General features: G+C 36.6%; 1 protein-coding gene across 1 annotated transcript in view; it reads right to left on the bottom strand.

The window, feature by feature from the left end:
• The window catches only part of LOC109234479 (protein ENHANCED DISEASE RESISTANCE 2-like), a 17,735-nt gene continuing 4,715 nt past the window's right edge, over positions 1,263-14,282 (bottom strand). The window contains exons 6-22 of the mRNA XM_019400491.1: positions 13,966-14,042; positions 13,555-13,680; positions 13,148-13,182; positions 12,144-12,244; positions 11,978-12,073; positions 10,804-10,868; positions 9,968-10,039; positions 9,523-9,690; positions 8,389-8,588; positions 8,218-8,284; positions 7,014-7,189; positions 6,501-6,602; positions 4,993-5,040; positions 4,586-4,729; positions 4,423-4,518; positions 4,107-4,208; positions 1,263-1,629 (exon numbers count right to left, since the gene is read on the bottom strand). Of these exons, the coding sequence (XP_019256036.1) occupies positions 1,537-1,629; positions 4,107-4,208; positions 4,423-4,518; positions 4,586-4,729; positions 4,993-5,040; positions 6,501-6,602; positions 7,014-7,189; positions 8,218-8,284; positions 8,389-8,588; positions 9,523-9,690; positions 9,968-10,039; positions 10,804-10,868; positions 11,978-12,073; positions 12,144-12,244; positions 13,148-13,182; positions 13,555-13,680; positions 13,966-14,042 (1,768 nt within the window). The 3' untranslated portion in view covers positions 1,263-1,536. The remainder of the gene's footprint in view (positions 1,630-4,106; positions 4,209-4,422; positions 4,519-4,585; positions 4,730-4,992; positions 5,041-6,500; positions 6,603-7,013; positions 7,190-8,217; positions 8,285-8,388; positions 8,589-9,522; positions 9,691-9,967; positions 10,040-10,803; positions 10,869-11,977; positions 12,074-12,143; positions 12,245-13,147; positions 13,183-13,554; positions 13,681-13,965; positions 14,043-14,282) is intronic.

Here is a 14,282-nt window from a genome sequence, read left to right on the forward strand (position 1 = left end):
ACAGAAACAAACGTATGTGTGGCCAAACACAACCCACCATCCAAAAAGTTAAAAAAATACATTCAATCATAAAAAATTAAAAAAATTAAAGGGGAAATATGTTTGGCTTTAAGGTTTTGATTCAGTGGAAAGAGCGCAACATGTAATTTGTTGGTCAAGCGCATATCACGAGTTCATACCCTATCAAAAATAAAATTAAAAACTTAGTAATATTTATGTTAAGAAAAGTAAATAGGCGAATCCGTTATTCACCGAATTTTCAATATTGCAAGTCTCACTCTTGCCCTTAATAGAAATCCATAAGCAGAAATGGAAGTTGGCCTTAGTGATCCAATGGTGCGAGTGGAAGGGCCGTCGTACCCTCAATCGCTCTCCCTTGAACCTGAACTAGTTGAGAGATGAACCCGCAATACATTTTTTCAAATCAAAACCTCCAATAAGGTGACCTTTGGAGATTTCTCGCTTTTCAAAATTAATTATTAGATAAAAGGGTTATTTAAGCAAATAAAAAGTAGGTATAATATTAAGCATTAGGTTTAAAAATGAATAAAGTGATGTTAGCAGCAAATAGAAAAGGTAAATTATTCCATTTCTTTTTTCTTCTTTATAGGTTTTGTAAACTCCTCTTTTCACCAACTCTTTTGACCACACAATTTCAAGTGGGGAATGATAAATTAAAGGAGACATATACCAAATCTTTTGGATCACTCAATCACATAATATGTGACATGTTTGCTAATATAATGGAGGAACACATCAATTTTTTGACAATATAAATTAACTTAAAAAAACATGACATAATTCTAAATTTGCATCTAAAATGTTGATCTTAATTGTTTATACAAGAGACTAACCTGGATTTGAGCTACTTAAGTGAGCTTAGATCATTATCGGCTATGCCTCAATCTTAAACTAATTAGGATCGATATAGGAATTCTTTGTTATTTAATAGATTAAACTACGCGATTATTTACTTACTATAACTTTCCTCCTTTGTCTGAAGTAAACATTATATTTTACCAAGCTCATATAAGTGGAGTTAGGTTGCATTATGGGGTGAGACAAATTATTCTGGGAAAATGACATTGTATAACCGCTCACAAAATAATAGCCGAAAATATTTTTTTTTTGTATATATACATTTATGTATGTTAGATACAAAAAATATACAAATTTTATACACTTTTGCAGCTGCTTGATGTAAATAGTTTCAGCCGCGGGCTAAAAATGATCTTTGCCCAATTATTCTTGATGTTTAATACTTCACATAAATGCGTGACAATCACTATATTTGTCTTGAAAAGTATAGGGATTTTGAGCATTCACATCATTCATCTTAGTTACAACTTTTGTTTCAAGAATCAGGTTTTCTCCGTACAACATGCGATTTTGCGCTGTTCTTGGTATATCATTTTTGACAACTGCGCCTCAATTCCAAATGAGTTAGGATATCAGTTTTAGTACACAAATTAATAGTAATGATTCCACTATATTCAATTTCAAGGGGATTAATAATCCTGACTAACGAAAAAATCCTCAGCCCTCCAATGGTACAGCAGAATCGACCTTCACCCGGTTTAATCTGACAGTTCCAAGAATGTATTCAGGGAGCTCAGCCTCTTCTTTTGCCTGCAAATGTGTGTATAACATGGTCATGTGCAAGTGACATGAATTGTTAGAGAATAACTAATGCAACTGTACTATTTACGGATGTAAAACCAGGATGTTGTATGGGGCTGAGTGTTGGCCAGTCATGATCGCTCATGTCTAGAAGATGAAGGTAGCAGAGATGAGAATGTTGACATGGATGTGCGGGCACACCAGATTAGATAGGATCGGAAATGAGGTTATTCGCGACAAGGTGGGTGTGGCCCCTATTGAGGACAAGATGCGGGAAGCGCGACTTAGGTGGTTTGGTCATGTGAGGAGGAGGAGCACAGACGCCCCGGTAAGGAGGTGTGAAAGGTTGATATTGGAGGGCCTACGGAGAGGTAGAGGTAGGCCAAAGAAGAGGTGGGGAGAGGTGATTAGGCAAGACATGGATCAACTTCAGTTGACCGGACATGACCATTGATAGGAAGGTATGGAGGTCGAGGATTAGGGTAGTAGAGTAGGTAGTCTAGAGTGTTCATAACAGTAGTATTGGCACGCAATCTCGCTTTCTGTTGGTAGTAGGTTTTATGACTAACCGTTGTTTCTTTTATTGTTGATCACTTTACTATCTGGTTGTTTTTATTCTGCTTTTATATGGCTTCTTGGTACTGTCCCTTTTTGTCTATTTTCATTAATGTGGTGCTTATACTTTTCTAAGCCGAGGGTCTATTGGAAACAACCTCTCTATCCTCACAAGGTAGGGGTAAGGTCTGCGTACACACTACCCTCCCAGACCTCACGGCGTGGGATATTGCTGGGTATGTTTTTGTTGTTGTGTCCTACACATGCATTCACTTAACATAGCAGCTTCAGAATATTTCACTTTTCTTTTTACCATTTGTTCAATTATTTGGCTTGATAGCGAATGATTGAGTTGATTCACGACCCATCTCTAGCATTATTAGGTAATCTACGATTATCGTGTTTTAGGTGGCATAATAAGGGATCATCGTGGCCTCATGATTTTAGCATTTGCTGATTACTTTGGTCTTTGTAGTAACAATGTGGCTGAAGCTATGGCAATTCTTCAAGGATTGTGTATCTGTATTGATAGAGGTTTTCTTAAGACTATTGTTGAATCTGATTCTCTTATGTTGGTTAATATAATCAATAAGAAAGTCAGACCTCCATGGCAAATTCATAGCATCATGGCACAAATAGGAGAGTTGATAAAGAAGGGATCCTTCCTTTTTGTTCATGTATTCAGGGAAGGAAATGTGATTGCAGACCAAATGGCAAGTTTGGGTGAGAAAGTCAGGAACCAGATTGTCTTCACTGAAGATCTTTCTTTGCCAAGGCAAGTTAGAGCTTACTTGAAGCAAGAACAGGATGGCTTCCCAAATTTCAGATTTAGGCAAAAGAAAAATCTATTCTCTGTTGGTAATGGCTGAGATGAAGGATCTTATATATGTTATACACTTCAACTGTTTTGCTTTGTGCTTTATAGTTGACTCTTCAAATAGTGTAATGGAGGAGTCCTCCCATATCTTAGCTACAACTCTTTTGCATTTTTGCATAGGAATGCCTAGCAGCACTGTTCATCATACTCTGGAGGCTATGGTTTATGTCCTCCTCCATGTACTTCTGTTATTTGATTTATATACAGGTTAGGGCTACTCCTAACTCCCACCAAAAAAAAAGTATTTTAAAACTTCAAAGGGGGGAGAGGGTAGAGGCGAACCCAAGATTTGAAGGTCGCGGGTGCACTTTCTGATTCAACTAAAATTTACTCTGTGTATAGGGTGCCCACTATTAATATATCACTATTTCCTAAAGACATATACAATACATGAGATTTTTACCGAACTATACGGGTGCCGGTGACCCCTCTACCTATTGCATTGGTATGCCTCTAGGAGAAGGAAACAACAAAATCACTATGTCGAGAGAGAGAAAGTGAGGGAGGGAGGGAGCATTAATCAAGCTACACATAAGTGCTAGAAACAACATGCGAAATGGTATATCATTTCATAAAGTTGTCATTCTAAACTTTCTTTTTTTGGTTTCCCACCCAGTTTTTAGTGCCCCCTCTGGAGCCCGACTAATCGGATACGCGCTGGAAAATTCATTTTGGGGGACAAAGCACCTCCTACCAAAGGCGACTCCACTATAGGACTCGAAGTCCAGTGGCGAAGCCAGGAATTTCCCCAAGGGTGTTCAAACTTGAAAGAAGTGAAAAAAGTTCTCCAACAAAGGGTGTTCAATATATGTTATATACATCTAAAACCTAATATTTAACCTATATACACAATGTGAATTGACCACCCTTAGGATAGTATAGCTTCCCCTGGCTCGAACCCGAGACCTCTAGTTAATGATGGAGGGGTACTTACCTTTGGTGGTTCATTCTGAACTACTTGAAGATTAGATGGTTTTACTCCTATCGAGCCAAGTTCCTTCTTCAGTAAGAACTGATCAGATGGACCATAATCTAAAGAAGAAGAATGACATACCTCTATTAAAATAGCAAGATCAACGACAAGGCTTGTCACATATCCCAGTACAAGACCAATAACACCTCTTGCCACAGATGATGAACCGATGTCCACATCAATCTGCATGCATGAAGTTCCATTTGAGAATTAAATCAGTGAAGAAGCATATGTATTGAAGAAAGCCACTTGAGCTCACTATTTAAGCAAAGCCGTGCAAGCCAAAAAAGACCGGGCGCAAGAGAAATATTTTCTTTTTTTTCCTGTAATATCTATATCAAAGAAACTTTATTTGACAAGTTATATCTAAGTCAAGAAAATGAACTTGGAACTTAACCTCCAGAAAGTTATCTTGTCTAAGGTATTTGCAAGTTACTGCCTTTCCCAATAGGCAAGCTTTAGTTCCCACGGCACGTTTAACCATCCAGTATCCCTGTTATCCGAAACAATTAGCAAAAAGTCATAAAGAAAGAAGTCTGCTCCTGACAAGTAAGTGATACCTCAATAATGCTTGGAATCAGTTTGAATCTTGAATCACGGAATGAGTCAGTTCCATCAATGAATTTACCCAACAATGAATTCTTTTTTACAGGTCTGTCAGCAGCATAATAAAGAACCAGGCTGTAATTTGGTTTAGCCGGAACCTGAAAACCAAGCCAGAACAATTACTGACATTTCTTACAATTAACTTTTATTTAACAAGATTGCATTTTCTGGTTAACGACCCAAATTCTGTCCTTTCCTTTTAAAACTGCTTTTGTAATTTTCAAGTTATTTGTGAAACAGCTGAAATGAGAGAAGTCATATGAAACACTTAATGAAACAGAATCTTAAGAATAAATTTAGAAAGTGCTTGGTATACCGTGGTCTATTAAAAATTAACAAGGGAAAAGCCAAAAAGACGTACCATGAGGTTAATTATGAGGACAAATGGAAGTTTTTTCCCTGCTTCAGACTGAAGTTAAGAAAACACTGTGAGCAACGGATATGCTTAGCAGCTAAATAGAATCATGAAATAAGATCGAAAAGAGAAATATGCTCAGTGCAAAAGTTAGCCATCAATGCCCGAACATTTCTCAGTTAAGAACATTGTTTACTGGTTGAATTCAATGAAGCTCTTTAAACACTACATCGATCAGTGCAAAAGCTAGCCATCAATACTGGAACATTGCTCAGTTAAGAACATTGTTTTAGTGGTTGAACTCAAGGAAGCTCTTTAAATCCTACCACGATCACCTTATAAAGAGGATTGAATTACACTAGCAAGTTACAGTGTTTACGATGCTCAAGAGACAAACTGATATATATGACTATAATGTGAAATAGCAGATAGAGATCTTTGTTGTCCCCCTTTTTTTCAGTTTCCCACTGCTTTTGCATCCTCTAAGACCTTGCAACTATTGTCAATACTTCATATAGGGGTTGACACTAACTTGATGAACGGAAACGTCTAACTTTACCTCTTAAATTTTTTGTAAAAGACATAAAAGTGGATGGTTTAAAAAATATCATGACACAAATATAACATTGATCATAATATTAGGGAGAAGTTTGGAAGGAGAAAACCGGACGGAAGGATAAAGAACACCACTGGTAACTCAAAGGTAATAAAAAAGAGCAGGCCCCGTGCACGAAGCATCCAGCATTTAGGGGAAGGGCCGTACCCAAAGAGGGTGTGATGTAAGCGGCCTATCCTGATGCAAGCACCAGTGGTTGATCCCACGGCTCGAACCCGTGACCTATAGGTCACACAGAGACAACTTTACCGTTGCTCCAAGGCCCCCCCTTCGTAACTCAAAGGTAATATGGGCAGCAAAGAAGCCACTATGACTAGTCAAAAGCTAAAATGAACTATATACAAAGGCAAAGGATGAACTATCTGGCCTTATTCTTTTCATGTATTTTCCATTTCTTTTCCTTTCAAGTAAATATGTAAAACTTTACAAAGTTTTCCATCATTCAACAAAGTTCGCAGTGACTTCAAAGAGATAAAAGGTGACTACAAGTAAGTCTACAGGCAGTATTTGCCTCAAAAAGTCAGGTATCTGAGCGTAATCTGTAGGAGATAATTAGCAACAACATGTCCTTTGTGCCAGTAGAAAATATAGAGAACTTCTAGTACGTTTTATATTTATCTTTATATTGTATATTGCTAGTCTGAGATGAATTTTTATGGAGAAACATGGTCAGTGAGGAATCATATAGCTGACCCAACTTGTTTGAGACTGAGGCGTCGTTGTTGTTGTAGCATATCCTTCCAGCAAGATTTAGACAAATTCAAATAAATAAAAATTTCAGTGTCTGGACATTAATTTGAAGCACATTATCTTTTATTACTTTATTAATTTGACTAACAAATTGAATTTATCTAGAGGATAAGCAAAATGCAGTCAGGTAATAAGTGAATTTCTTTACCTGAACAAGACACTTAGAATGCAGAGCAACATTTGTGATGCACTCATCCACCTTGAACCAGTCAACTGCGATAAGCTTGAGCAGTGGATCTCCACCAGTGACCTTGGAAACATTGCAATTACGATGATTCAATCGAGCTTAATTTTTTATAGTACTATCATTATATGGAAACAATGGAAATTATTTGCGCCAAATAAATGTTAACACCAGTGATCAATTATGCAAGTAAGCTACCATGACTTAAACTATGAGGTAAGCAAGGAGTTTAAAAGATGCCTCTGCTTTGGTTATGAACAACAAATAGAAAACCAATTGTTCAAAGGTGCAATGCTTTATGAGCCAATAATACCCTTGGCCTTTTCATTTTTCTTTTATCTTCAACACTGCTAAGTACGTGACTCTTGTGATTAATTAGAGAGCTGGAAAAAAATTCTGAAACTTGTACATCTCCAGCATTAGACAACTACAAGTGAAAACTTAGTCCAAATAAACATTTCAAGTATGAAAAGCTACCTTTGTACTGTCTTTCAAGTATGTCTTCCCTCTGATCATGAACCCAGAACCACTTGGCGACGACCAGCAATCAGAGTCGCTCTCACTCTTCCCCAGCCGCATGGTACCGTGAAACTGACTTGGATCAAGAGTTAATGGAGGTACATCAGGATTTAGTTCCTTACTAATGTCTGGTGCTGCATGCGACATTGAACAGAATGTTTTAATAAAGTTGTTTAAGAGACTTTAAAACAACGAAAGATAAACAGCAGTATCATCTAAAGACTACACAAATGCCCTACACCTGAATGTTCGTAAAAGTGACCCCACACCACTCACTCTCGGCTCCAGAAAAAATGGTACATAGTGAAGAGAGTGATTTATGCAGCGTGTTTGAATTTTTTGCAGACTTCTAGACTAAACATTCGGATCTAGGCTAAAAAACCAATGCTTCTGTTTTTTTTTGGATAGGTAAAGGTAATTTTATTGATATCCAGAAATAAGAGTATGGTGTTACAGCAAGAGAATAGCTACAGTAATCACATATTGTGTAATACAACAACTATGCCTCAATCACATATTGCGTACTGAGCTCAAAAAGTTTATTGGCATCTAAATGATTTACATCAGTTACTACAGCCATGTTGCAGCAAGAAGATAGAAGAGAGATACATCTAAACTTTACAATAATCACGAATTCCATTTCAAAATTATCTTCCATTTCTCCTCTTCCAGATGGACCACCATAATGTCGTAGGGATTGTGTTCCAAACCAAGGTTCAAGTCTTTACTAAACCTTTCATGTACCGGCATAGGAGAGCTTCTTGACTGTTCTAGGAATTGCTCAACTAAGGCCCAAGACACTGAACATTACATTCCAAATTTGGGAGGTGAAACTACAGCAGAACAGATGGTTGACATTTTCACTTCCTTTTTCACAGAGAGCACATCTGTCGCAAATGTTGAGGCCCCTTTAATGGAGATTCTTTTGAGTTAAAAAAAAATCATTCGTGCTTATTTTTAATTGGTCCTTGAAAATGAGGACTAAAGTTCTTCAGAAATAGCATTCAAGTAACCCATTCACGATCTGCTCCGTATTTAGAGTAATTGATCATGAAGATGAAGGACTACATAGATGCTTGCACATACGATATGTAGGGGTGGAGAAAAAATAAGAAGAAAGAAACAAGAAACTAATCAGGATGAGAAGAACGGCATTTAATACCTGATGTCCTCTTTAAAGCCAAGCTTGCTATGGCCCATGAAACGTTTTTTAGCTTGACTTTTTTGTCCTGTCAAATAGGTAAATAAAGGATTCAAAGGCAAGGTAATTCAAGCAAGCAGTCTCTGGAAATAATCCACTGCTTTTGATGGAGGAACACGAAAAATGACAAACCTTCTTACTGGTTACTTCATCATCGCTATCTTCATCTGATGATGAGGACTCGTCACCTATTGCATCATAGAATTCATCTGACCCCACTGTATCCTCAAGCTCATTGCTTGTTGTAGAAACACTAGATGTTTTTGAATGAAGAACTACTGTGGATGATTCAAATGTAAGTGCTGGATTTGCTCCAATATATTCCTTCAGACCTACACAAATAATTAAAAATAAGAACGTTGCATGATAATGGTGACATTAGTGGAGGAATATCTTCCTGGAAATATATGAAGATGATGAATGCAGGCTAAGGTGTAAAATTGAAGGAAACACAAAATAAGTGTTTAGTGCATGGAGGAAGTAGAGAGTGACTAAACTGCCCCTCGCATCCTTCGAGATATTTGCAAGCAAATCAGAATACTGTGTTAAAGGGAACAAGAGACAAAAGGGACTTTTGGTTTACTATTACTATCAAATTACAACGGAAATGCAAAGCATTTCAGTTCTACTCTTGAACCTCTATTCACAAATGTCACTCTTGTATATGTATATTGGTCTTCTAATCTTTCTTTAGTTAAAAACTTAAGGGCAGACCAGAGGTAGAGAGAATGATTTAAGCAGTTGAGTCATTCAGGCAAATGATACACAAGGAAGGAAAAACATAGACAGCTCTCAGATATAGGAAAGGAGAAACTATACATTGAATTGAAAAAAAGCTTGTTAAGCAGATGTGGAAGGTAAAAAGAGAATTAATTTTCCATTGCTTAAGAAAGGAAAACTGGTGAAAAACACGGAGACAGAAAGAAATATGAAGAGGTAGAGTTCAGCAGACGATATAAACTTCAATTACATAATAAGAGCAAAACCAGAAACAACTCAATCTTTGTTCAACACAAAAGCAGATATAGGAAACAGAAGAAAACAGGCATCATCAATGTCAAGAAGAATATGCTCTTTGAATCACCTAAGACACCAGATAAAGGTTATGTTTTTCTCTTCTTCTTCTTTTTTTTTTTTAAATTTTCTGTTGCATGGGTAGCGCGGAAGATAATTTCGAAAGCTAAAAAGATATAATGAATGGTGAAATTAGGCTTTCTAACACAAGGCATGAGCTTCCAGAATACATAGGTAATCAAATCAACCCACCTGCCACTTGACTCAACATTCCAAAAGGAAGTGTCCTCTCAAATTTAGAGAACTCATTATTCTTCCACTTAAACCAGTGCTTAGAATGTATCTCCAGAATCAGTGTCACAAGGCATCTCGCAGGATTTAACGAGGAAGTGCTTATATTGCTGATCTCCCAAGAAGAAGCTACAATTAAAAATAGTTTAGTCAGGAACAGTCAGCAACGCTTAAGAATGCGCAGGTGATGTAAAATTTAATCTAGAAATGCATGATATCAGCAATGTCTTGAGAACTGTAGCAAGAATAATGTTACTCATGCATCATGCATCCAGGATCAGCCCGAATAAATAAACACACAAACCCATTACAGAAAAAGTAAGGTTCATGAATTTTAGAAGCAGTATCACATCCTTTTTTGATTAATCTTCCAGTACTAGATCTTTACTGACATGGAGTTTCTTACGGTTAATTTTTATACGTCGATATCCACTTTTTGGAGGCCGCTTCTTGTATTCAGTTGGAAAATGCAAAATTGCTGCACCAAATGTAGAAAAATATCGGTCAATGAAAGCATAATAGAAACAAACAAGCTGAACAGCACATGATATGGCTGGAATTCTGAAAACATAAATTCTGTCCTAGTCTATTTCTTTCGAAATAATATGACATGAAGAAAACAAAGAGAAAGAACCTCAAAGACAAAAATACTATCCAGTTCCGGTGGAACATCCTGCCAGAACACTCATCAGATCAATCATACATGTAATTGCAATTATATTTCAGAAGCTCTATGACTATAATTTCAACAAAATTTGCACAAGAACACAAGACTTGCATTTATGCTGAGGTGTCAGCAAATTTAAGCAAATGCACCGATTCAGGCACATTATTCTTACTTTTTACCAGCAAAAAATGAGCTTATTAGTTAAGTTAGCTCAAAGCAAGTAACCAGAAATTGGAGGATGAACTCTTTCCACCTATTCAAGAAAAAAGAGAACTAGCAAATAAACAAAGAAACTAGAGTCACAAGCTGATGAGTTCTCCCAAAATATTAAGATTAGATATTTAAGACGGCAAAAAGTTTTGAGCTCGAAGATATGAGCCACATGTTGTCTTTCGACTGAAATAAAGGTTCAGCCAAGGTAAGCTCATACTTCAAAGTTCATCAACAACTTTTCTACATAAAAAGAACAAATGACACAGTTAAAAACTAAGCAGCAGTTCTAATAGACGGTGATTAAAGTTGCGGTAGCACATAATACAGAAGAGCTCGGTGGAGAGAAAGCTCAGGATCCTCACTATATGTTCCATCTTGACCATGAAACCACCTCCGAGAAAAGAAAAAATCTCTCTTAGATTGCCACCTGCAAAAGAGCACCTGTGATGCATTAAAAGAAGATGAAGACTCAAGGGCCCCATATTGCAAAGACCTCCAGACATAAAGAGAAGAATCATCCACATCAAAAGGGTCGAAAAAATGATAACATCACACTACACACCAATCAAGAAAGCAAGTTATACATACAAAGAGGACAAGAAAACAAGGTTTTCTGTTGCATGTACAGAACCTAAAATAATACATTCACCATAGTATCAACGTAGATTCATGACCAATATTGTTTCTTTTATTACTTCACTCGTTTGTGTTCTCCTTAATCTTAGCTTTTAATAGTATCTCCGAGCTTTTGAATTCAAGTGCACATTGCTAGTATTTCTCCTATTCTGTTTCTACATTGCTTACGTATCCAAATGCTATCTTCTGCTTCTCAACCTCCTTTTCCATTCTTCTTTCTCATACATAAAAGTGTTATAATGCTTCAACAAGCATCTTGCTGACCGCAGTTATCTTTGGATATCATATTCCCTTCTTATTTTCTGGTGAATGCTTTGAATCTTACCACCCTAAATCTCTAAACACCTCAATCTTGGATACAGCCCCAACATTTCTTTGATGTATCCTTATCCCCCCTCCATTAATTTTATAATATCTGTTAATTATCTTATCCAATTTTTCTGTCACTGAGGGTTTAACTGTAACTTGGTGATTATGAGTACTATAATAAACTTAAGGCAAGTGGATAAGCACATTAAATCATCAACTCCTCTCGTGGAATCTTTTCTCTACTTGTTCTTCCAATTCATTTGCTTCTTTCTCTTTTCTCTTCTTTTTCTGTCACTTACTGTTACATTTTTTGAACTTTAAGCTTACATTTACAAATTCCTATAGCCAAAGCATAATCGCACAGCACCCCATCTGATTCATTGACTCAACTAGCTTTTACTACTGCTTCTTACTTCTTAGAAGCAGCCATATCCAATACGTATAGAGGGGAAATACTAGTCAACCACTTCATCCAACATGATGTCTCCTATAGCTCTTCAATCAGAGTACAAATGGTATTTCACAATTCACAAAACTATAACCCTTGCGCAGCACCATTAAAGAGGAAGAATGCGAATAGTTGCAACTTACCAGGAAAGTTTTCTGAGATCAAGTGTCCCATAAACAACATCACAGTGACCATCCAAAGATTCTACCAACTCCAGATCCCCTGTTAATGTATCCCACCTGCAAGATGACTATTAGGCAGGATTGTCGTTTATAATTCGACAACTTTCAAGCATTCAGAGGAACATACTCATATCTGCGACGTCGATCAAGACTCAAGAGCACGTCAAAGACAGTATCTGCACTAGCTTCGACAAGAGCAATGGCCTTGACAAGAACTCCTTTACCAGTCTACAGGAAAGGAGAAGAGAGCAATGCCAGATAAGTTTTTGATTGTACAAATAAAACCAGGATAATATGAAAGACCTTGAAAATGAGCATGTCAGACAAGTTTTTGACTGTATAAAATAAAACCCAGACAATGTGGAATCCTTGAAAATTTGCCTTGGCAATTTTTCACATAAAAAGATATGAAGAGATAGATGACAAAAGAAAAGGACAGAAACTTATATGTAATGTACCTTCCATTTCACCGATACTAAATCATTAGCTACCTTATCAACAACAACAATAAACCTAGTGTAATCCCACAAGTGGGATCTGGGAAGGGTAGTGTGTAGGCAGACCTTACCCCGCCTTGAAGGTAGAGAGGTTGTTTCCGATAGACCCTCAGCTCACGAAAGACGAGAAGAAAAGCAATAGCACCAAGCAATTAGCTATCTTATCAAAGAAGAGTATTAAATCATTAGCTTCTGGAAATTCATCTTAGTCTCCTTTTACTACTTGTAACTATAATTTTGTTGTAGAGCAGAAGCAGTTTGCTTATGCTGCAGTAACTAGCCAATCAAAATGACTTCTGCCCTTTCTCAAACTTGATACTAAGCAAGATGTCATATTAATCAGAAATCAGAATCACTGACGAAGGAATTAGAAAACAAAAGTCATAGAGCATATACTGGATCAGTTTATTCGATCCTGAAGGTCTTCACGAGATTAAGATAATTTAATGCAGAAATATATTTTTTATAGTTTAATAAACAAAAAAGATCACATACATCAGTACAGCAACTAAAGAGTAACCTTCACAAGATTGGTTGAAGTTTTTAAAGATTTATCATATCTCTTAATATGCACCAATAAACAGCAGTCTAGACATCCCAATCGCGATAGTAAATCTAGTGACATGGCAGATACCTTTTTGTTTGCCATATCTTCAAATATCCGAACACCTACACTACAAAGAAGGTGGGAAACAACATTAGAAAACGAATTACAACATTTGAAGAAGGCAATATTTTAGATGCATAGAAGGTAATTTATAGATCTAAAATTCAAGTAAAGATCTACCCTGAAAAAGATCACTAAAATCCTAAAGCAAAATTTTCTCTTTCCCTTTTTATACTACTGATCAAGAATAAGATATCCAAAAGCACATACTGCGCCAGGAAGATAGCTAATATCTTCCTTTAGCATGATCTCCTGAACGTTAGCCAATTTCCTCTCCAAGCTTTGTTTCTGTATTTAAGCTCCATTTTTTTAAATTCTAATCCAATAGCTTATTTTAAATATTATTTTTTATTGAAGAAGATAAAAAAACATACCGTCAAGTGTACGAACGCATTTCCACTCATGTGCTTCAATTACATCTCCACCATCAGCTTCAAAGTACACATCTGATTCACCATTGGCACCTAAGCTTGAGGCTTGGCGCAAAAGGTTCTCGGGACCTATGCATTAGAGAACATTTTGGCAAATTTATTTTCATTTTGAATGTTCAGATTCACACATCAAGGCCTCGTGGGTTGACAATATTGGGATAGCATCATCAACATTTGACACAACAGTCAAAGAACAAGTTTTTATAAAGCAAAATAATAAAAGATTAAACATTATGATAGAATGATTAATTTGGTTGGAAAGAAAAATCATCTACACTTGAAAAGCAGCATATGCACCCATAGATACAGCAACTATTGAAAGAGAGTACCACCGACAGTTCCCTCCCTCCTCACCTTGTCCTATTCTTATCAGCTTCTTCAAACCATGTGCATACCGCCGTACTCTAGGTCGATGTCCATCAAGGTTAATCCTTCAACAGAGAGAATTAATTTACATGAGATACATCAACAATATAAAGAGATAGCAGGGAAAAAAATCAAGCATATAAGAAGCATCTTCACAATGGACTCAAGCAACAGGTCAAAGAATTGGCGAGAACTGTAATACAGATATACACACTATTCAAATCAAATATTAGTAAAGCTTCTATTAAGCACTCTCCCAATTGTTGCTTCTTCTACCTCAAGGAAGAAAATAGAAGGAAGGGGGA

This window comes from Nicotiana attenuata, chromosome 11 (assembly GCF_001879085.1).
Source record: "Nicotiana attenuata strain UT chromosome 11, NIATTr2, whole genome shotgun sequence".
Taxonomy (NCBI): domain Eukaryota; kingdom Viridiplantae; phylum Streptophyta; class Magnoliopsida; order Solanales; family Solanaceae; genus Nicotiana; species Nicotiana attenuata.